At 37.8% G+C, this 25000-nt stretch overlaps 1 protein-coding gene across 2 annotated transcripts in view; it reads right to left on the bottom strand.

The window, feature by feature from the left end:
- Positions 1-571: 571 nt before the first annotated feature.
- LOC109912731 (small glutamine-rich tetratricopeptide repeat-containing protein alpha) overlaps positions 572-25000 on the bottom strand; it is a 44768-nt gene continuing 20339 nt past the window's right edge. For both annotated transcript variants that reach the window (XM_020512167.2, XM_020512166.2), the window contains 11 exons: positions 23693-23832; positions 22967-23070; positions 20735-20819; positions 19752-19851; positions 14776-14880; positions 9796-9934; positions 6636-6698; positions 5809-5846; positions 5619-5714; positions 3989-4111; positions 572-1939 (listed from right to left, as the gene is read on the bottom strand). In XM_020512167.2, the coding sequence (XP_020367756.1) occupies positions 4000-4111; positions 5619-5714; positions 5809-5846; positions 6636-6698; positions 9796-9934; positions 14776-14880; positions 19752-19851; positions 20735-20819; positions 22967-23070; positions 23693-23792 (942 nt within the window). In that variant the 5' untranslated portion in view covers positions 23793-23832 and the 3' untranslated portion in view covers positions 572-1939; positions 3989-3999. The remainder of the gene's footprint in view (positions 1940-3988; positions 4112-5618; positions 5715-5808; positions 5847-6635; positions 6699-9795; positions 9935-14775; positions 14881-19751; positions 19852-20734; positions 20820-22966; positions 23071-23692; positions 23833-25000) is intronic.

The raw sequence follows: 25000 nt of genomic DNA, 5'->3' as shown, positions 1-25000 counted from the left end.
CAACTTTCATAATTACAAATGGAAAGAATACCTAGCATCTGGTGCGCTGAAACACTGCTTAAAATATTCACTTTGTTTTAGCTTTGCTTAACTGCTAATTATGCTAAACGGGATCAAGGAACTTGAGGAGTTGCACCTTATGTGGAAACAATTCCAAGGAGTAATTGTGTTTTTGCTAAAAGAAATAACAAATGTTTACAGTGAATTTATTCCTAGGACACTGAAACCTAGTGAATCAAGCACAGGACTGGCCTGGCACTCAAAACTCCCAGATGACTCAATGTGAATTGTATTTCTCATATTCCTACTTTAGTGTTAGTCCTGTTGTACTTTAAGAGCAAGGCGATTTGTAAAGGACTGTCCTTATCATGGTTGTTAGATAAATCCTGGGACAGAACATCAAGATCCATTAGTATGAGAAACCTACAGATACATAAACAAATAGGACCTTGCACTTTATTCCATGAGACTTTGTGACAAAACATGAAGACAAATAGTTGGGATACCCCTCCCCTGGAAGAGTCTGCTTGCAGAACCAGTAGTTTACAGTGATTGAATGAATCAGATTCAATTTTTATGATGTGGAATTTCAGGTTTATTTTTGAAAGCTGTGTATTTCTGATTGCATTCTGTGATCCAGTAAGTTTAGAATGAATTAATTAGTCACTAATTTTCTGTTGAACAGATAAATCAAATTTATTACAGGGACTATCAGCAGCATTTTGGGTTGCATTATCTCACTTTTCCATAAAAACTGCAAACCAGTGGTCTTGGCCATGTGAAACATGTTCAGCCATGGTGCACAAAAAGGATACCAAAATACTTCTATGAATATCTTATGCAGATTTGAAAACAGATTCCATAGTTATACATAAATTCCAACTCAATATCTTGAGTAATTAAAGTGGAGGTGCTCACAATCTATTCGTCTCTCCCTTATGAGCAAACATTGGCTAGAAACACTGGCTGCTAATGAAGACGTTCTATTTCTACAGCTAGAACAATGCATACTATATGGTCAATCCTCAAATGCGGGGCTTTGGTAGCATCAGGAGGAGTTGTTGCTGTCGCAAAGTGTGACTGCCATACTAGGATGCTTCAATCTTAAGTGGTCATTTATATTATAATACATGGATGCCTTTTCTTCTTCCTGTATGCAGCTTCTGGAGTCCATTCTGTAAATGCATTCCCTAAAATACATCAAGTACAAACAAAGTTGATCGCATTTCAATTCAGCTGGTAATGTTAACAATTTCTCAAACAATTGCCACTGAGCAAAGTTTCACCATTTCACTCCCAAGGCTAATTTAATATTCATATTTGCCTCTCGGTTTCAAATTGTTAATTTTAATAAGGTTACACACAAATTCTTGTGCTATTTTTATAAAATGTTCTGCAACATTAAAAAAGCCTACGTGAATGAAAAACAAGTGATGTTAATCACACTGTGAGCAGAATTTGTTTGAATTTATACATATGGCCTCTGCTGTTCCATTCCGCTGAACGGATAAAATGGCGGGGAAAAAAAAACTGTTACAGGCAAAACAATTTCTTATGGAAACGTCAGTATTGAGAAGGTGAGGTGTGGAGCCATTGCTGTTAGCCTCTGTTGTTTTTAAGAACGAACAGTGGAATCTCACATGATAACAGACGTTCTGGAGAAGTGATAAAAAGCAGCGAGGTGTTCCTCTGTGAATATTCTGATTTTTAAAAAAAACTTAGAGAATCACAGAAAGCTCAATACATAACTTCCACAGAAAGGTCAATTAGTGGTTTTTGCAAGCTTGAAACCCAGTTCCTTTTTTAAATTCCATATTTACAAGTGGTTAGCTCTCCACTTTGAGGATCCTCCTGAACATGCAAGTGACAGTACAAATCATTACTTCAAGTTCCTGATGTCAAAGTGGAGAACAAACAATCTCCATCTGTTGTTGTATATCTGTAAAATTAACATATAACAATTAATTCACATGCATGAGAGGAATTTCAAGTTTTCATTCAAAAGCAATCATATTGATAATTATTAAAATAAATCTTTTCCCCCCTCTTGCTATACTGAAAATGCAAGGGTGGGGTTCCACTGTCAAGTCACTCTCTTCCATTCCATATGAAGAATCACTCTTCATTAGCAGTGTTTCTAGGCCATATACCTACAAGGGGCATCACAAGCAAGCCAGCATGAGCCAACCTGTGCACTTTCCAACACTGGGTAGGATTCAGCAGAAACAGGAAATTTGGACAAGAGTAGAGCATTTCCCATTATCCTGACTGCGATCAGCTAAGTCAGTTCAGATTCGGGATCGCCTGGTCAATAATGTCAGAAAATGTTGAAATGCACGTCAGCAAAATCTGAAAACCTCAAAATTTTCAATTTTCAGATGCTGAATACACTGAATTCTCAGGATTCTCAATTTAATGTCCCCTTAAATTCTCCTTTCTCTTCTGCTCATGCATTGTGTTTGAAGATTAGATCTGCTAGTCTTGTACCATTTAGCGGTTAAACTTTATCATTCAACCCAGGGACTAAATAGAATATGACAACAGATTCCCTAACACAAGGCATTTCTCCATCTCTTCAATTAAATAAATGTTTTGCGCAAGTTTATCTGTTGTTACAAAGTTGTGTAGCGTAATCGTGAATTGGAAGGCAGGAAGCTAGAACTTGTTTGTAAAAAATGATAAGGGAGAACAGTGCATGGTTCCTTTAAGAGATAAGTACTTTTCTAAGCTTAGAGATTTATACAGGGAAAAAAAGCATCTGTACGCAGCTGAAGATGTACAGCCAGTTCTAAAGTGGAAACATGTATCTATTGGCTATGATTAGAAACCTTAGGCATGTTTTGAATGCTTTAGCAACAAGCTGGAATAAGCCAATTAATTTAAACCAAGCACTTAACAAATGAAAGCCAATTGAATTTAAAACTGATGGTTTTGACAACCTCGGACCAATGCTATTGTAAGAAAATTGATACGTCATCCAAGGTAAACAAGGAGAGGGTTTTTGAAAATCAGTGAGAGAGCAAACTGCCATCTGAGAAATAAGCACCTAGCTCTCACAAGAAATCACTAAGCTCTGTAAGAAAGCACCATCTTATCCATAAGAGGTACCACAGCACCTCAAGTTAAGAGCCTCCACAGAGGAAACATCCCTGTCAGCAGGAACAACAGAAGAAAGGCATTTATGATTGGAGAACAGCAGAAGAGAGGCATTTATAACGTGGAGAAGGCAGAACATTCCAGAAGAAACAAACATTCTGTGTGGACTTTGAGAGACTAAGTTTTAATTTATGTTTTTTTATTACTACTTGGGTTGTAGAAGTAGGACTTGTGTTTATTGGAACAGCATACTGGTAGAATTTAGTTCAGTTAGGGAATACTTAGGAGTTAGGGAGGAATTGTTCAGTTTGGCAGTAGTTGTATTAATTTGCTCACTATTAGGGTTAAATGAATAAATTGTTAGTTTTTATAAAATGAGTATCAGGGATTCTCTTTCATTTAACCTCCCTTTCTCTGTAACATTGTCAACAACTTATATTTACGCAACATTAACACTTTAAAAATAAGTCCTAAGCTGCTTTGTCGAGAAACACAAAGGAGTGTGGAGGAGTTAACTGAGTACTTGGTCATTGAGACTGCCAATATGCTGTTCAAAAAGTAGAGTGAAATACAGGAGCTACAGGCAGCAGAATTAAGAAGCTTCTGCCTTATTTTAATATTTATCTCATCTTAAGGATCTTCTTGTCGATAAAGTCCTTAACACTTTTGACATTTGTCTCTCTACACTCCATAAAGCAGCAAATCATTTTATATTCATGGCAATTTTGTTGCTAAGTGCATGGCAAAACTCTTTAACAAGTAATCATTTTAATTAAATGTAAAATACAATGAAAACTTTAAATTGGGCTTCCTGACTGATGTTTTCCCATATCTCTGAAGTTAGCTTCTACATTTGGCTACACCTCCAACTCACTATAAAAACAGTATTTGCCTTGTATGTAGTTAGGACTGTTCTTCATTGCTGGCACTCGGGGTTCGGCTCCGGATTTGGCTCCGTAACTGTTCAATTAGCTCTGGATTCTGCTGCTGCATCTGTTGTGCAAATTGCTGTCCTCTGTGTTTAAAAAAGAAAAAAATAAAGAGACCATTGAAATTATTTGTATAGACTCCATGCATGTGACAATCTGCTGTGATCAAAAACACTTTCCAGACATCTAAAAGCAACAGTGGGGGCCAAAAATTAAATGCAGGTCAATATCTCATCAACATCTACATGACTTGTTTACAGTACTACAATTTTGTGGACAAGTCACAGGTAGTGAAAATTCCAGCTTATGAACTAGTAAAACACTTGTTGTAATAAATCAGTAAGCCAATAATCTCTCAAGGCAGCCAAAGGCACCCTGTAAGTGGTGGCCATCTACTCAATTTTGGAATTCAAGAGTTTCCAAATTGATGACACAGGAGAGATTTCAAGCAAGGAAACAGTTCTCATTTATACCAGATCTTTTCTGCCCTCAGCCCGGTCAATAACACCTCACATTTAATGAAACACTTTTACTACTGGCATTGCTGTAAAAGTAGGACAATACAGAAGCAGGTGTGTGCAAAGCAGATGTAGTTTTGGTTTAATACCGACTCAGACAAGTATGCATCAACTGAGTGGAGGCTGACACAACCGCTGTGGTTAAAGACAAAGTATCCAAACTATACATCATTGAATATTTTAAGGCAGAAGCAGATATCATTTTGTTTCTCTAACAAAAATCTATTGTGGATAGATAAGAATATGGACTTTGGAATTGATCAGTCATGATTTTATTCATTAGCTAAGCAGGCTTGAAGGGCTAAACGGCCTACTTCTGCTCCCAATTAGAATGTTTCTAATGGACTGGAGTGAAAAATTATCTTTATTTTAGATTATGAAATCTGAACAGGAAGATCACTTTCATGACTTTAACTAAATGAAGAAAATGGAAACTTAATCAGTTAAGATGCAGATAATCCGTGATCTGATTGAAGGTGGAACAAATTTGATGAGCTGACTGACCTCCTCTTGTTCCTAAGTATACAAGATGATCAGTAGGAGCTCTTGTGATGCAGTGGTAGTGTCCCTATCTCTGAGGCAAGAGGCATGGGTTCAAGTCTCACCTGCTCCAGATGTGTATTAATACCTCTGAAGAGGCTGATTAGAAACATCAACAAGATGATCAATAATCAAAGTTGGATTTCCCATCTTTTATTCTACAGAAATATTTTTCAAGTTGAACAAATATCTAACGTTTCTTCTCGTTGTCATTATTATCAAAACATTTGCAGTTCTACCGGTATTAAGCATTCACTGCTCAGGTTTTGCCTTCACATCAGGTATCAGATGCTAGGTGTATATGCGTGCATAAAATCAGAAACAGGCAGAATAGGGCAGTACGTATCATTTTTTTAAAAAAAGAGTAAGGCTGACCTGAAAACCATTGGAAATCCTTCAAGAATGAAAATACAAGAAGCAAATGGATTTACTTATGAGCAGAGGCATGGACAGTTGATCTTTGCTTCTAACCTTACTTAAAAAGATCTTGACTTGTAACTGAAGTAGATAGGGAAACAATGAAAAGCAAACTCACGCTTGGATGAGGCCTGCAATATCATTGGCTCCTGCCCCAGTTCCTGCTCCACCACTTCCTACTGGACCATAGGACCCAGACATCATTCCAGACATTCTGTCCAACAGAATTGGAAACAAATCACTAAATTAATAGATTTATCAGAATTAACAGGGGGTAAAAGAAAAACATTTGTAGGAAAGGGACTTACAATTGTTGTACTTGCGAATTTTGCATTAGACTTGATGCCTAAAAAGAAGAAACAATTGAAAAATCAGTTTAGTCAATTAAAATCATTTCTTTCATTTGTTTTCATACAAATAAACATGTACATTTGCAAGAAACTTTTATATTCAAATTTCCTTTAAGCATTCAAGCATGAAGAAATAGCATTGCACATTACAGGATGCAAATGACATTCAAATAAAAGACTGTTACTGTGTGAAACTCCTAGTTGTAGCGCTGGTCTTCCAACTAAATTTGGGGGAGAAATTTAGAGTGTCGAATCTACCTTACTATTACAATGGAGAGATGATCTATTGTTACTGGGCTAAGTGTTCAAGTCAAATAATGCTGGGAATATGTTTAATTCATCACCATATTCTGCTTCCATCACCACCAACTTGTGTATGTCACTCTACTGCAGTATGACAATACTCCAACCCAGACATAACTCAAGATTGGAAGGAAAGAAATGGAATCAACCTGTGACATCAGGAAGTACACGTGGATGCAGGAGAACATTTTCATGTTTGTATCAGACAAAAATCCTGATGACAACATTTTCAATTGGTTCCCACTGAGACACCTTGTAGAAATATTATTAATGGAATAATCAGAGACTGGCAAGTAATCTTCGCTGGAAAAACAACCAAAATGCTGGCTGCACAGTAGTAGTGGAATAAATTCATCACATGGAATGTTTTCACCCTATGGAGGTTATTAGGGGATAAGCGGTCTTGAAGGGACAGCCAATTAGGAAAATAAAAACAAAGTCATAAAAAGGAGCAAGTAAAAAGAGACACCAAGCAGAATTACCATATTCATGAAGCCTGGGTTATTCAATAAACTTGCCAGATCGAACCCACCGCTGCCTCCTGTCTGGGTGAAAAAGAACAAATTCTCTGTAAGCTAAAATCGAGAGGATTCTGGTTGCGTGAAATGGGAAGGAGGACTAATATCAATCATAGAGTCATACAGCACAAAAACAGAGCCTTTGATCCAACCAGTCCATGCCGACCATAATCCCAAACTAAACTAGTCCCACCTACCTGCACTTGGCCCCTATCCTTCTTATTCATAAACTTATCCAAATGGCTTTTAAACTTTATAAAAGGAACCCGCATCCACCACATTCCCTGGCAGTTTATTCCACATACGAACCACTCTGTTAAAACAAAAAAATTGCCCCCCCGTGTCTTTTTTTAAATCTCTTCCTTTCACCTTAAAAATATGCCTCCTAGTCATGAAATCCTCACCCCAGGGAAAAGGCACCTTCCGTTCACCTTATCTATACTCCTCATGATTTTATAAAACTAATAAAGGCCATCTCTCAACCTCCTATGCTCCAGTGAAAAAAGTCCCAGTCGATCCAGCCTGTCCTTATAACTCAAACCCTCCATTCCTGGCAACATCCTGGTAAATCTTTTCTGAACCCTCTCCAGTTTCTGCAGTCTCCACATCTGGAGAACAAGTCCGCTCGACTGTCCAATCAATCATTCTGCCAGTTCAGGAGTTGGTCAGTTGGTCAGCTAAGTTTGAAGTAAACAATTCAACTAGTTTCCACTCTCAAATAAAATCATCCCATTCGGATAACGAAAAGAAAACTTCCCAACTCTTGTACAAAGAGTCACAAGATTCTTGAAGTATATCTGCCAAAAGCAAATATTTTCATTGTCTCTCCTAACTTGCCATAACACCAGGTTAAAAAAAAGAGTGCTGTATGTAAAATTTGCCCTTTTATTAAAAAGGGAAACGTTGTTTACAGCCCTCAAACTTGCACAACTACACAACAACGAAATACAAATTGGCCCCATTAAGTTACTGCACTGATGTACAGAAAACAATTTGATAGCTCACCATGCTCAAATAAATAGACCGCAGAGGACAAAAGAAAATTAAGAGGACGTGCTGGTTGCAAAGTAGCGGGCACAAAATGAGACTATGTTTAGGTCCATGCTGGGGTGGCTGGAAACAGTAGACTCCTCTTCTAACACGCTTGTACAGATTTCAGGATTTATTCCAATACTGAACAACAGATTGAATTGCTATAACACTACATTTGGAAAGAGGAGGGAAAAGGACAAAATACTTAAAATGTGATTAATGATCATGGTCTTTGATTAAAGACTTCAATGACAAAAGTACTTTTGACTCAAAGAGAAATGGAGACCGTTCATGCAGGATGTTGCAGAGAATAACGTAGAAGTGTAATCTTGCCTTAAATTGCAGGCAATAGTGATCAGCTAAAAATAATCTATCTTCAACAAGACACAGGTGGTATGATCACCAAATGACACCCACAAAATTTAAATTTAATTAAAACTTTGCAAGATTTGTGTATATTTAGAAAAATATTTGACTTCACAACACAGGACATAGACCATTTAGCTCAATTAGTCTATGCCAGAGTTTATACTCCACAGGAACTTCCTCCACTCTAATTACTTATTACCTTGTGCACATATCCAATATTTCTTTCTCCCTTGCGTAAACATCAAGCCTCCCATAAAAGCATCGATGTTCTCTTCTTCAATTACTCCACATTGAACAAAGTTCCATTCTTGCCCATCAGTGAAAAGGAATTCTAAATACTTCAATCTGCTGATGACTATACAATGTTTATGCTGCTTTATTTCTAATCAAGCATGAGTTCACTGCAAGTTTTCAAATCCACCTCATCGTGCGTCTTCATGATTGGAAATCATCAGACCTCAGGAGAGTGAGCACCATCTACCCACTCTTTCCTTGCATTTGTGTTGTCTCCTAGAAATACCATTATACATCTTTTCTGTGCTTTCTCTGGTTCTTCAATATTATTTCTGCCAGTATAGGCACTATATTTCAAATGTGGTTTAACTAGGATTCTAAACAAATTTCTAACCTGCTGGCTAGAAATGAATCCAAGTAAATCATATGCACTTGTTACAGCTTTAGTTTGAATTGCTGCGTTTACCTCCACACTGTTATCTTTACATATTTCCTTTTCCTCGACCTCATTTAGTTTCTTTCAGTGATAAGAGCCTTTTACACTTGTGACTAAAATGAACCTGCTCACAGGATAAATAGGTTCAGATGTAATGGAATACAAGTAGTAACTTTCTTTCCTCAACCACTGAATCACTGTGTCCCCTAAAATATCCTTGCTGAAATTGGCCACTCAGCACAGATTGGGGATCAATCCTCATAATGCGTTAATTACTCAACAACTAAATGAAGGCATTCCCTGCTGAGGCAGTCTGGGGTACCTTATTTTAAAAACTTGTCATGAAGACCAGCTCTACGTTTTCTCCCCCATTCTTCTGCAAAGGACATACAACCGAAGTAGTCAATCTTCTAAAATTCCTTTATAAATTTGAAATCATGCACATGATCATACAGGATTTGCAAAGCATGTTTTCGAAGATTTCTAATACTTACTCCTAAAACAAAAATAGACATGTAAAACAGCACTGTACGGTAAGAAACAGAACGTTTGTTCTACACTGCCAGATGGATCAACTCCATTATAGAGTGAGGAGGCTTTGATATCAGTTCAACATGGAATTACAACACACAGCATTTCAATCTAGAGATGTTCTGGGCAGTTTCTTTCCTACAACAGCGTAACTGACTAGTACAAATAACCCCTCTCCCTCTCCCTCTCTCTCCACCCCCCCACCAACCACATCCCACCACCCTAGTACCCCATTTGCTAAAAGGTTTCATACTTGATTTTTTTTGTTAAAAATGTCAATGGTTTAAAAACACAGTCAGAAAAATTGAGAAAAAAAAGAGGAATACTTGGATTTGAAAATACACTATTTACTCTCATTTCACAGAATTGCTGGAACAAAATTCTGGACCTAGTTTCTGTACATTCACGTTACTGTAAAGACAAGCCCTTGTAAATTGATCTCAGACAACAGTTTGCTTTTATGTGAACTTAATCTTCGGTCCTCACAGGATGTGCAGATCCTTATTTCATTTCAGCACTTACTGGACTTGGTGCATCCTTGATCTTCTGTTCTGCTATACTGAGGTTTGCTTTATAAGATTCATTTTCAGGGTCCAGCTCCAGAGCCTTTTTATAGTAATTTACTGCGTCACTGTATTTATTTAGACTAGCCAAGGCCAAGCTGAAATGAAATCAAAATCAATTAACAGTCTTTGTCTAGGTTTCTATTTTAGATTTCTACACAAATGTATAAATATGAAATGCTAAAATTTCATCATAAATGTGCTAGGATTTCACAAAAAGCAATAAAAACCTTTAATTTAAATAGTTTGTTTTATTCTTTCATTGAATGTGGGCATTGTTAGGGAGGGTAGCATTTGTTGCCAATTCCTAACTGTCCTTGTACTGAGTGGCTTGTTAGGTCATTTTAGAGGGTATTTAAGAGTCAATCACATTGTACGTAGGCCAGACCAAGTAAGGACAGCAGATTTCTTTCTCTAATGGATATTAGTGAATCAGATACATTTTTATGACAATAAATGATAGTTGTCACAGTCAACAGTACTGAGACTAGCTTCCAATTCCAGGCTTAATAGAATTTAAATATCCCCAGCTGCCATGATGTGATTCAAGCCCACATTCTCAGAACATCAATGTGGGCATTATGATTAATTGTTCAGTGACATTACTTCTACAATGCAATTTCCCTTCACCACATCCAAAGCCCTTCACAGCTAGCTAATTATTTTTGAAGGTTAATCATTACAAAGAGTAGCAACAATAATAAATGACTTTTTTTAAGTGATGAGTTAAGGGAAGAACTTTTAACATGATTTTGAAGAATATCTTGCAACATTTTTTTGAATCATACCATGGAATCTTTTTGCTACCATCTGGGCAAGCAGAAGGGCCTAAGTTTAAGGTACTAAAGATGGCGGAGTTCAGATGCTCTCTCAGCTCTCCAATAAAATATCAACCAATGTAATGGGTTCAAGTCTATGACTCGAGCTCAAGACCTTACGTATCAAGAGATGAATCATTTACTGAATAAGGCAAGAGATACTTGCACCTCAGGTTGGGTAGTATGACTTGTCAATGACGAACAGTACAGTTAAGCACACTTCAAAAGATTCAGATATACCTTTATCCTCTACAGACGCCAAAATGAGATCAATTGACTATGACAATTTTTGCAGTTTACATGACAGCAAATGAAACAGAAGCTCTTATTCTGTGCTTGAGACCTTTCCTCTTCCTCATGCAGAGTCTAAAATCTCTACTGAGATAGGCAACTGAGACTGTGGGAAGCCAATGCTGGACGAGGGCAAGATTCTAACTAGGCTATCCCTGAACATTACGAAATATATTATGCCACACCAACAATCTGAAACCATCTTGTTCTTTTATTTGATTGCACATTTAAATCCTGAACTGAGAATTACTTCTTTATTCCTTTTCCTATGACGTTGAAGCTCTGTTTTTAAATATTTACGAGTTAAAGCAACAGCATTTCAACAGTTTATTATTGGAATTATTTAGGAAGAATTGTATTGATGCCTCTTAAATATCAAGGAATAATTTTTTTCCTCTACTCAACAGAATGCAGCTTATCTTCCATTCACACTTTGTACACCACCCTTGTAAGTGGAATAATATCCCTAAGTACTGCAAAAAAGTCACAAGGAATAATATAAGAGCTGTGGTTTGAGGAGGTGATAAATAGGGATAGGGAAGTCTCAAAAATATAAACACAAAGAAAAAGAATCTTCATAGAGAGAGATTGTAGAACATAGGGTCACATAGGTCACGGGTGAGAATATACACAACAAAAGTTTAGATGAACTGAAATAAATAGAGGGTTGCAGAGGGAAGGCAGCTGAGAAGGACATCAAGCATAATGGAGTCTGAAGTGGTAAAGAATTCTGCAGATGTACTACCCTTAGAAAAATTCCTTCTCATCTTGGTCTTAAATGGACTCTCCTTTATCTATCATATGTGTCATCTCCTCAAAATTCTAATAAATTTTGTCAGTCATGATTTCCTCATGACTCTCTAAATCTAAATTTAAATGCTCTGCTAGTACATCCTTTATAATAGACTCTAACATTTTCCTAATTAAGCCAATTGGTCTATAGTTACGTGTTTTGAATGATTTACATTAGTACTTTTCCAATCCTCTGGGACTTTTCCAGAACCTAAGGATTCTTAGAAGATTACTACTAGCATCTCCATTAATTGGAGTAGCTACTTCCTTTAGTTTCTTAGGATGTATCTCATTGAATCTAGAGAAGCTAAGCTTCATTAGTTTCATTAGGGTCTGAGCTTTATTAGTTTCATTAGTACTCTAATGATGATTATTGTATTTATTTCTTGCCCCATTTTTGCCCCTTGATTTAGTATTTTTGGAATGCCCTCAACCTGGAAGACTCATTTTTTAAAAAAAAGTTAATTAATTGCTGCTGTCATTTTCTGGTTTCCCTATTATTTCCCCAGCCTCATTCCCTAAGGGGCCTCTGTTATTTTGGCCTCTCGTCCCTTCTGTATATTGGAAAAAGAAGCTTTTGCTGTCCACGTTTAGATTACTTGCTACTTTACCTTCAGTTTATTTTCTTCCTTTATTATTTCTTTGGTTATCTTTTGTTTGTTGGGCAACTTTCCCAATCCTATGGTTTACCGTAAATCTTTGCCACATTGCATGTTATCTTTTTCAATTTAATACAGTCCTCAACTTCCTTAGTTAAGTGTGGTTGGTTCATGCCCTTCTTAGAATCCTTCTTCCTGGAATATACTTCACTGACAGTTATGAACTATTTTCCTAAAAATCTGCCATTAGTCCTCAATCTTTTTTTTCTACTAAACTTTCCCATTCTACTCTAGCCAACTCTGTGTATGCATCCCTATGTAATTACACTTAAGTTTAGCACAGTTGCTTCTGACCCAACTTTCTCACTCTCAACCTGAATGCTAAATTCTCCTTTATTATTGTCATGTTTCCTAGAGATCATTCATTAAACCTGCCTCTTTACCCATTACAATATCCAAAACAGCCTAATCCTCGATAGTATCCACAGCACATTTTTCTCAGAAACTATCCCAAATACACTATTTTTTAAATTCTTCATTGCCACCTCTACCAATTTGATTTTCTCCAAGCTACACAACAATTAAAGTCACCCATGATTAATGTACTTCCATTTTTACATGCCCTCATTATCTCCTGAATTATTTTCTGTCCTACAGCACAAATACTGTTAGTGAGCCTATATGCTACTCCCACGAGTGTCTTTTCCCATTGTTATTTCTTACCCAAACCTAAATGGATTCTACATTTAATTCAAGACCATTTCTTGCTGTTGTCCTTATTCTACTGTACATTAACAAAGCTACCCTAACACCCTTTCCTCCCTGCTTGACCTTTCACACCTCTGAATATTTGGATCCCAGCTTTTAACTCCTTGTAACCATGTCTCAGTGATGGCTATTAGACCAAACCCACTAATTTCTATTTGTGCTGTTATTGATTTATTTTGTTCCAAATACTATGTATGTTTACATACCATTAATTTTGCTTTTACTATTTTTCCTCCCCTTGACCCTATTTGCTGCTTTTTAAAAAAATGCTTGTACACTCTGTTCCTTCCTGTGTCACTCTGAATATCTGCACCACCACCATATCCTTTCACTTCCCTTCTCCTAAAGCTTCCTCCCACTAATTAGTTTAAATGAAAAAGTGATAATAGAGGTGGAAATCACCAGTCAACACAATGGAGAGGAACGGAGATCAGAAACTCAAGTTTGAATTGAGTAGGATGCTCGGATTACAAATAGTCTGCTTCAATCCAAGAAAATAACTAAGAGGGCTGAAGTTGGCACAAGGTTAGGGAATGATAGCTTTGATCTTCCAATCTCAGCTTGAAGAAATTCATTTCATCCATGACTCAATGAAAGAAAGCAAGGATCAATGATTCGGTATTAACATATCTCTGGAAATAGACGTGTCATACCAGTAGTAGCTGGGTACCTAGTCAGATCAGTTGCATAATAACTGAGCAGTAGCTGTAAAATATCTAGGACAACAGCAACCTAATAGCTTCAATTCTTATTATTAAAGTTGCAAAAGGATGGCTGTTTGACGTACAAGGGAAATGGTGTGTGGAAGCATTAGCCTCTCCCGCAGTCTCACAATTTATCTAGTTAAAGGTTAATCTTTAGACACTATTCTTGCAGAATGCCATGGCCAAAATTAGTTTGTACGCAGTCTTTCACTAGATTGGACACAAATCACAAGTATGGAATGAGATAAAGGGGACAGAAAATGAGAAATAAAAGTAACAGATAAAGCAAACCCAAGTTAGCATAAAAGCCACCTGGCCATCACTGCCAACTTAAGCTGAAGGGGAAACATTGCCACCAGAGGGTCCAATGTCATTTTACTGCTGCTGCCACCATTTGGTATAGCACCTACAGTCCTATGGGATATATCTACTCACAAACAATCCACCATCCAAAATATCAAGGAGAATTCTTTACTTAGTCTTGTGGTTTAGGTCACAATATTTAGGACTACACTGCAATGTATTTTTGCTGAAATGTCAGCATAGATTAAAAATGTGTTAAATTCATAGCTACAGATGCCACATATTCAAACAATAAAGGCTCAGCTGGTGAAGACGCTGAGTAGCAAATATACAGACCAGGCTTCGTCTGTGGTGTGGCAAGTCAGCATATATCAAATTACTTTGAAGATGCACACCTGTTCTCGGCCTTCTGGGTTAGGGGGACGAAAAATACAGGATTTCTACTGCCATATCCTTGCTAGTAAACTCTAGCAATGATGTGGACATCCAGTACTGACGACATCCTCCCATGTTCAAGTTGGCTAGATTGGTAAATGAAGAGGGTCTACTTGAGTAGAGTGCCCAGAACCCTCCTCTACAGAACTTTTGGAAGTGGATCAGGAGAGAAATGGGTCTTTTAAAAAAAAAAAAAAAAAAAAAAAAAAAAAAAAAGAGTTCTATTTACCCCATTCTGCCATAAGCTTTGCTATAGCTTGGGTCAAAAGCTATTGCCTTTTCACAGTCTTGCACTGCTCCAGTGTAGTTTCCTAATTTACTCAACGCTGCTGCCCTGCAAAAGAACACAAAAATGGTGACCAGCAAAACCAGGTAACATTGCATCCAATAAAGCTGGGAACATTTTAATACTGGATTTTGCTATAACGAAGCAAGTTAGACACCTATGAACCACGCCATGCACACATAGTTTAAAAAAAAAACTGTAGTTAAGAAATGGATTGCTCAGCCCGAGCTTCTCACTTGCTCAGTATTAACTATCCGAGATGCTGCAACCTTCATACATCTCAACCTAATTATAAGCTTGGCTTTCCATTTCACTGATTACCCTCTCTCTCTTTTAATCAGCCATCCACTAACTGTTTGTAGAAGATTCTCTCTCTACCAGTAATCTGCATCTTAGGCCTAAATATTACTATTGTTATTTCCCTTCATTTTTCATATCCAACATTCATATCAATGACTGAAAACAAAGAATGCTGGAAATCACAACAGCTCAGACAGCATCCGTAGAGAGAGAAACCAAGTTAATGTTTCAAGTCTAGATGACTTTTCATCACAGCTTCACCAGCTCTGATGGAGTCGTCTAGACTCAAAACATTAGCTTGCTCTCTTTTCATGGATGCTGCCCGAACTGCTGAGATTTCCAACATTTGTTTTCAGTACAGATTCCAGCATCGACAGTAATTTGCTCCTTCACTCATATCAATAATTTGGATGAAGGGACCAAAAATATGGTAGCCAAATTTACCAATTACACAAAGATAGGTAGAAAAATGAGGGGAATTAAATGCAAGAGTAGGGAGACTACCCTTCAGTTATCTAGAGGGATTGGGGAGACCGCATTTAGGGCACTAAATACAGTACTGGTCACTGTACTTACAGAAGTAAGTCAGTGTATTGGAAGCAGTTCAGAGATTAATACCCAGAAGGAGTGGATTGCCTTATGAGGAAAGGCTAGACTGGTTGGGTCACTTTCGTCTGGAATTTAGAAGAATCAAATGTGGCTTAATCGAAACACAAGATATCAAAGGGAATTGACGAGGTAGACATGGAAAGCATGTTTCGTCTTGTGGGGGGGGGGGGGGGGGCAGGGGTATGATCATAGATTAAACCTTTTAAACTTTTTCCTCAAGGGACAGAAATTTTTTCGTCATACAGGCAGTGGATGAAAGATTATATCAGTGGTATGCACGAATGTAGAGTTGGTTGTGAAAAAAAAAAATCAGATCAGCCATCATCTTATTGAATGGTGAAGCAGGCTCAATGGGCCAAATGGCCTACTCTTATTCTTTGTATATTTACAAAAAGTAGAAAAGCAAAATACTGTGGATGCTGAAAATCTGAAATAAGACAGAGTTTTTCCATCTTTGTTCACTGCTGCCATCAACAAGACATTTCCCATGTGTTTCCCTGCATAACCATCTTTCTACTTGAAGCGTAAAGGAATGATAGAAGAACTGTCGGATATTCAAGGACACGACAGTAGCAATTATGAATTGAAATTCTCTTTATTTTCACTCGCTAATTTGAACCAGTGCCCGCACATGTCCAGTTATATTGAACCTTAATTTTGTATTCAATTTACCCAGTCCATTTACTATTTTTTAAAAAGTGCTACTTTGAAGAAGAAAGGCATTCAACCTTTAGCACCTGTACCACATTCTCTGCATACCATTTAGAGGGGAGGACCAAGACTCAAAACACTTCTCTTAAAAATAATGTTACAATGTCTTAATATTCTACAAAAACTAATTCATAAAAACTGAGCATAACACACCTAATAGCCAATTTTAAATGCTTCCAAAATAGCAGCTGGCCTTTTCTTTTTTTAAGTTAAATTTTCACAGGAATTTATTGTTTTTGTTTCATTATTGGACAAATAATGATACACAGCATTAATAGAGATTCAATTCTAAACCTTTGCATCCTCAAAATTCAAAACGGGCAAACCACAAGAAAAAAAACAAGTACAAATGTGTTGAAGCTGCCCAGTCATCAACAGACAACTTTTGGATACTCATGGCTTCCCTCAGCACCTCCTCAAAGACCCTATTAAGTGACTTCTTTTTTAATGAGATTGAATGGATTCATAATTCAGTCCTGACAGAAGGCTTATTGATTCTTCTTGTCAGCCTCTGGAACTTTAATGTCACTTCTGTGCCATCAAGATTGATGTACAATTCAACAATTTGCACCCTTCGCAATCTCAGTCAAAAAGCCCTTTACGACCAGCAAAGTACTTCTGATATGTCGTCACTATTAGCAACAGAAGAAGTACGAAAGCCAAATTGCACACAGTAAAGTCCCACACACAGCGATGAGGTAATGACTAAATAAGCTGTTTCTGTAATCTTGGCTGAGGGATAGTTGCTGGCTGGAACATAACAGAGAAGCCCATGGGATCATCCCAAAGGACAAACAACATTTTGGTTTAACTTTGCTACTAAAAGTCAATGCAGTGCCTCAATAAATTGCATTCAAGTAAACATCAAACTTCAGGATTAATTTAAGAGATATCATTTCAACTAAATAAAAAAAGTTGCCTATAAGGCAAATGAAACACCAGCACAACACTGGAACTTCATGGGAGTCAGCATACAGAGGTGAGTGAAGTGGCCATCACTAAGGGGAAGCTGAGAGAGCTCTGAAGGTGGATAAATCACCCAGACCACATATCCTGCATCCCAGTTTCTGAAGGAGATAGCTGAGAAGATTGCAGACGCATTGATGACGATCTTTCAGATACCAATGGAATCAGGGAGGTCCCAGAGTGCTGGAGAATGGCTTATGTAACACCCCTATTTAAAAAGGGAGAGAGGCAAAAGACAGGAAACTATAGGTTGGTTAGCTTGACTTCGATCGTTAGTAAGGTAGTACAGTCAATTATTAAGGATGAGATTGCAGAGTACTTGCAAGTACACGGTAAAATAAGGCTGAGCCAACACTGCTTCGTCAAAGGGAGGTCATGCCTGACAAATCTGTTAGAATTCTTTGAAAAGGTAACAGGCAAGTTAGACAAAGGACAGCCAGTGGACATGATCTATTTGAATTTCCAAAAGGCACTTGACAAGATGTCACAAAAGGAGGCTGCTAAACAAGAGACCATGGTATTAAGGGCAAGGTACTGGCATGGATCGAGGATTGGCTGATTGGCAGCAGCAGTGAGTGGGACAAAGAGACCTCTTTCAGGATGGCTGTTGGTGACTAGAGTTCTGCAGGGGTCAGTGCTGGGGCCACAACTATTCACGTTATACATTAACGATCTGGATAAAGGAACTGAGGGCATTGTTGTTAAGTTTGTGTCATCTTCAAAGATAGGTGGAGGGACAGGTGATGTTGAAGAAGTGGGGAGATGTAGAAGGACTTGGACAGGCTAGGAGAATGGCAAAAAAACGGCAGACAGAATATAATGTGGGAAAGTGTGAGGTTATGCACTTGGGTAGAAGAGGAGGTATAGACTATTTTGTAAATGGGGAACAGATTCAGAAATCTGAAGCACAAAGGGACTTGGGACTCCTAGTTCAGGATTCTCTTATGTTCTTATGTTATGTTCTATGTTCAGGTTAACGTGCAGGTTCAGTTGGCAGTTAGGAAGGCAAATACAATGTTTGCATTCATTCCAAGAAGGCTAGAAAAGAGCAGAGATGTACTGCTGAGGCTGTATAAGGGTCTGGTCAGACTGTGAGCAGTTTTAGGCCCCATACCTAAGAAAGGATGTGCTGGCATTGGAGGGGATCCAGAGGAGGTTTACAAGAATGATCCTGGGGATGAAGGTCTTGTCAGATGAGGACTCTGGGTCTGTATTCGATCGAGTTTAGAAGAATGATGTGGAACCTCATTGAAATTTATGGCAGACTGATAGGCCTGGATAGGGTGGATGCGGACAAGATATTTCCACTAGCAGGAGAGACTAGACCCGAGGGCACAGTCTCAGAGTGAAGGGACGAACCTTTAGAACTGAGACGAGGAGGAATTTCTTCAGCCAGGGTGATGAATCTATGGATTTGATTTCTTATGTCAGAGGTACAGTGAAAAGTGTTGTCTTGCATACTTTTCAGGCAGATCATACTATACAAGTGCAGCAGGTTACAGCTGCCGAGAAGGGCGAGAGCCAGAGCGAGAGACAGACATCAACATTGAGATAGGTTCTAGATTAGTAAGGGGATCCAGGGTTACGGGGAGAAGGCAGAAGAATGGTATCAAGAAACATAATCAGCCTTGATCGAATGGTGAAGCGGATTCAAATGGGCCAAATGACATAATTCTGCTCCGTTATCTTATGGGTATCAGGCAGAACCCAATGATTGGAGTGATTCATAAAGCTGACAGGCAAAGTACATACCCCCCAGAATCCACGAGTTCATGACTTGTGAATTCACCTATATCCACGCCAAATAGTAAATTGCAACAAAATTCAACATCTGTGGCAAAACTCACATACACGTGATCTTTTACAGGCTCTGCATTCACGAATTTTGTCATTTGTAGGGGTTCTCAGAAATGGAACCTTCGTAGATATGGAGGAATGACTGCACGCACATGTACACATTTTTCACTTATTATTAAATTGAATATATCATACTAGCATATAATGTAGCACACATCTATAAGTGGTTTGTAGACAGGCTCAGCAGTCTGTTACAATACCAAATTATTCCATGCAAATATTTTGCCAGGCTAGCCTTTGATTTCGTTTCTGTGAATTGCCTCATTCCACGTTTTTCACACTGCTCGAGTGAAGTGCGAGACTAGGGAACTATAGATAAAAAGCTGAGGGGCAAAATAAAAGATATCACTGAACATGAATGCGCCCATTGATAAATAGCTCATCCGAAGTTGCTTTTCAGTTAAAGATTAGTTTGCACAAAGGTTGTGTCAATCTTTTTGACATATAGAAGAAAACAGTACTGGTATCCATCATACCTATTGCAATAATAAACTGCATTGCTTGGATTCAATTCAATGGCTTTTGTGTAGTAATCCACAGCACACTGGTAATTTTCTACTTTCATTTGCTCATTTCCTAAATGATGAAAAGAAAATCAGAATCAATTCCATGTTTATTAAGGAAGCCTGGCTATCATTTATGACCCAACTTGTAATCAGACAGCAGCTTTTAAGGTTTGAACACACTTCTAATCATGAGTCCACTGCCTTTTCCAAACTGTTTTCTTGCTCATTCCTTTTTATTTTTACAGCTTGTAATTCCCAAATTTGTTAGTTAAAGCTTCAAAACATTTGAGTAACTGGAAATGGCTCCAACATAATTTCGCAAAGTGCTAATATATACATGTTACATAAAAGCCAAATATGGATGATTAAAAGTAAATGTCAAATGGTCATAAACCTCAGGACAAGCTGAGGTTATAGGTTGCCTATTTCCAAAGATAAAACAGCTTTCTTTTAAATATTTCCACAAGATTCAACAAAATTCAACAGACAATTGGTCTCATACTGAGGTAGTAATAGAGCCATGCTCTAGAACTGGAAACAGCCAACTTATTACAGAATCATATACCACTAAAATATAAATGGCATTTGGCCTACTCTGTCTGTGCCAGTTTTTGGGATATTCAATTGATCCAATACCCTGGTTTTTTTTGATCATTTTTTCTGAATGTGCCATTTGTAGTAACCTTTGTTAACTGAAAAGAGATTTACAAATAAGATTGCAGACTCTGGTAGGTCAACTATACTGACTCTTCTGAACCTGAGGTAGAAGTTTTAAGTTGTGGATCTAAGTAAATTACTAGTCCAAATATTGAAAGCGGGTATGCCAACTCAGCAAAAAGTTGGCAGAAGTTCATGGCCAGAAGCCATGTTTGATCCAGTAAATAAATTTAAGTACGGCATTATGAAGTGAACACACATTATGACAAATATTCACTGCAAGCAATGATTTTTACCTTCAGTTTTCAACTGCTCAGCTTTTGCGATATCTTCAACAGTTGGAGAATTAGGCACAGAGTGCACAATCACATTAGGTATCTCCTGTAAACAAAATGTGGGGTGGGGAAGAGAAGTGTTATATATCTTAGTTTCAACCTCAATATCAGACAGCAAACAAATTTCAACCAAGCCCTTCTACAGCAAAGGGATTCAGGTAGGATTTTACAAATGGCAAATGAAAAAAGGCATTTAGTCAAATTTCAGCCTAGCATAATGTACTTTGACATAGGATCTGGTAATATGTTTGAGGAAATCCAAGTTTTATTGAAGCACCATTGCACTTTTAATGTAATGCAGTTAAACATAAGGGCATCCAATTTGGAAATAAACAGAAATGTCTTATTTAGTTTCAAGTAACTTCCACTTCACTAATGCACTTATCTCATGGATCACACCAGCTATGCAACCACTTGGAAGTCACAACAGTCAAAGTAGTATGAACAAAACAAAGAAAGGCTTATGCTTGGGCATGAAGGAGGGGTGAAAGAGAGGGAGATGTACAAAATTAGAATATTGTTTATTATTAAAAAGGTCACCCAACTGCAATAATTAGTGTTTAAGAGAGAGCATGTTAATTAAATGACTAACACTCATACTATGATACACAGCTACTAATTCTAAAAAGGTCACAATCACGAATGAAATAGATTTGTTAAGTGACTGAGGATATCTTTGAAAGGACATTTTCCAGTTTTTGCCTTGGCAATAATTTCATAATGCCCCTGGTCACAAAGACTTCACATCACTCAAATCATTCAATAGAGAAGGGCTATGGACTACCAATATTGTTGCTAGACTAGTAATTCAGAAACTCAGCGCATGTCCGGAAGACACAGGTTCAAATCCCATCATGGCAGATGACGGAATATGAATTAAATAAAAGAAAAAAGAATTTGGAATTAAGAGTCTAATGACGATCATGAAACCATTGTCGATTGTCAGAAAAAAATCCATTTGGTTCACTATTATCCTGTAGAAAAGAAAATCTGCCATCCTTAACTGGTCTGGCCTATATGTGACTCCAGAACCACAGCAATGTGGTTGATCCTTGTCTGCCCTCTGGGCAATCAGGATGGACACTAAATGCTGGCCTAGCCAGCGATGCCCTCATCCCATGAGTGAATTTAAAACAAAAATTATTGGACTGTCCCTATTCCCTAATGTATCAAGAGCAGGAAAACACTATTTATCTCTCTAATTTACAGGGACACTGATGATTGCTATGGCATGCTTATATACAATGTATTCCTGGCCTTCCAAAGGTATAAAATCAGGGTTTTTCCAAGTACTTGTCTCAGTCACATACCGTCAGTATCAAATAATTATCATCAACAAAACCCATGGAATTGAAGGTAGGATATTAGTATGGATAGAAGGTTGGCTAACTGACAGAAGACGGAGTGGGGATAAGTGGGGGCGGAAATATCAGGAATGCAACCTGTCACTATTGGTGTTCCACAGGGATCAGTGCTGGGACCACAATTATTTACCATACATATTACTGACTTGGGAGTGACGATGACAATCTGCAGAAGAATAGAGACACGTTAAGCAAGTGGTCAAAACCTTGGCAGATGGAATATATTGTAGGGAAATGAGGTTATGTACTTTGGCAGGAGGATTATAGGAGCTTAATAATACATAGAAAGCTCCAGACTAAAAAGGTTTGGGAGTCATCAGTCAATCTCAAAAAGCTAGCATCTAAGTTCGGTGGGTAACAGAAAAGGCAAATGGAATATTTAATCAGTGAAGGATTACAAAGTTATGGGGTAAAGACAGTAAAGTGGAGTTGTGGGTTATCAGATCAGTCATGGTCTCGCTGGATCTGCTCCACTATTCAACAAGCAGTGTGGTCTCCTGTTCCCCCTACGTCTCCTGGTCTTATAGCATTTTTATTCCCAAGCTAGTGCATTAAGGAGCATGGAGCTTGTACATTGTTCTTCATTCTAGTTGATGCTAAGAATCAAAGAAGAATCAACTTGTACATCTGGAAGCAGCAGTCAGGTCCCCTGTCAAGTTGTGCAGAGCACAGACACAGATACAGATAGACACCATTTTTAAATGCATGCTTTGGCAGAAAGAATGGAAACAACTTTTTTTTGGAATGAAAGCTCACATAATTGAAAAATAATATAAGTAAATATCAATTTAGACAGGTCATGCCCTAGGGGCTATATTTTCTCTCCTACCTCTTTAACAGCAGCCGTAAAAATCTCTGGGAGTGTCCGAGACACAGCAAGATCCTCATTATCTGTGGAGATGCCAAATGCGGTCTCCAAACACTGGGTGGCAACTGAGGATAAGATCAAAGACCACTATTTAAAATACGATCATGGATTAATCTAATAGTTTAGCCTTCATTTTTTGATTCCTGAACTGTTTTAAAGTTGTTCAATTAAAAAGAAAATTCACAGAATGAGTGATACTGGCTAGATCAGCATTTATTGCCCAACCTAAATGATCTCAAGAAGATAGTAATGCGCTGCCTTCCTGAACGCTACATTCCATTTTAGTGTAGGGACATCCACAGTGCTATCAGGAAGGGAGTTCCAGGATTGTGTCCCTGTGACAGTGAAAGAATTGCAACGAGGTTACAGTTCCAAATCAAGATGGCGCATGTCTGAAAGGGGAACTTGCAAATATCAGCTTATTTTCTAGCTTTCCCGATAGGGAATGACTCCACTATTCACTGCTGCTCTCAGTGCGAGACTTTGCACAGAAGCGCTGGTAACCCACAAAGCATATTTCACCAAAGAATCCAAAATAGAGTGGACTTTCCCTGATCTCAACCAATCATACAAAAAGAATTTAAAAAGGTACATAAAACAGTTCTCTGGTGTCAAGTTAGTGTTCAACTTTAACTCTACAGTTTATCATTTTCACTATACTCCCATCACAAAATATTTGTCACTTACCCTCTAAGCTTTCCTGAGCATCTGAAGTCAAATCTCCGGATTGGAGCTGATCACGTAAAAACTGAATGATGGAGTACGCAAGGCGTTTATTGTCTGTCATTATTGGATGTCTAGGCTAAATTTAAGGTCAGGGCAGAGCACTGAAATAAATACACAAAAACAAAAATTACTCAAGTAACCCCAAAGGGTTTCAAAACCATACTTTAAGTTGCTGAATTAATTTCAAAACCATACTTTAAGTTGCTGAATTAATTTGCATCCTCAAAAGGGGAACAAACACCTTTCTGTAACTCTCACTCTGTTGATTGCTTTTTACTTAATCTCCACGTTGCATCTCACTTTATAGTGTGAAATGTTGGTTTCAAGGATTCTGAACCAATGTAAACAAAGTAGAAAAAGATCTTTTTTAAAAAAAATCAAGTGATAGATACTTGAAATTAAAAAAGCAGAAACTATTTGAAATGCACAAGATATTCTAATTACCAAGAGGTTAACGGACTGAACAACCTGCAAGCTGGCCAAATCATTTAAAACACTGTAGCGTGGCAAAGTTGAATTAACAAGGACAAGTACCCTTACAAGTCACTTGCCGTCTGACTCCGAGTCGCTGGGTCAAGGTCCAGGAGCTCCCTTTCTCATGGTATTGTGGATCTATCTACAGCAAACAGACTACAATAGTTGAAGAAGGCAGCTCACCATCACCTTCAAAGGACATCTAGGTATGGGCAATAAATGCTGGCCCAGCCAGTGGTGCCCATATTACGAGTTAATAAAAAATTAAAAATGACACAAATAGCAGTCGTTATTATGAGAAGCACAAGAAAGGTATGCTATCTGAAATGAAAACAAAGTTTGAAATACACAACAAGGCCAGTTTGAAAAGAGGGGGTCCGACAACCTACGTTTCTATTACACGTAGAAAAATGTCCTAATTGAACTAAAACAGATGTAAGCTAGAAAGTAACAACTATGCAAAAAGGAAGGACAGTAAGGGGGAGCAACAAAAAGCTAGGAAGAATAATTGGGCTTAAAGGAAGTGGTGGGGCAGTTCAGAGAAAGAATTCAAGAGCACAAATAAAAGTATTTTAATTGGAAGTACATGGAATCATTTACAACATCAGGACATCCCTAATGATTTACAGCTTTTACTTTAGGAAGGATGTGAAAACATTGGAGAGTGGGCGCAAAAAAAAAATCACAATAATGGTTCCAGGGATGAGGAATTTAAATTTGGATGATAAGACCATCTTATATGAGCAGAAATAGGTTGTTCAACCCATTAAATCTGCTCTGACATTCATTGAGACA

Source organism: Rhincodon typus, chromosome 29 (assembly GCF_021869965.1).
Source record: "Rhincodon typus isolate 14 chromosome 29, sRhiTyp1.1, whole genome shotgun sequence".
Classification (NCBI taxonomy): Eukaryota; Metazoa; Chordata; class Chondrichthyes; order Orectolobiformes; family Rhincodontidae; genus Rhincodon; species Rhincodon typus.
This window is presented reverse-complemented; position numbering and strand designations above follow the sequence as displayed.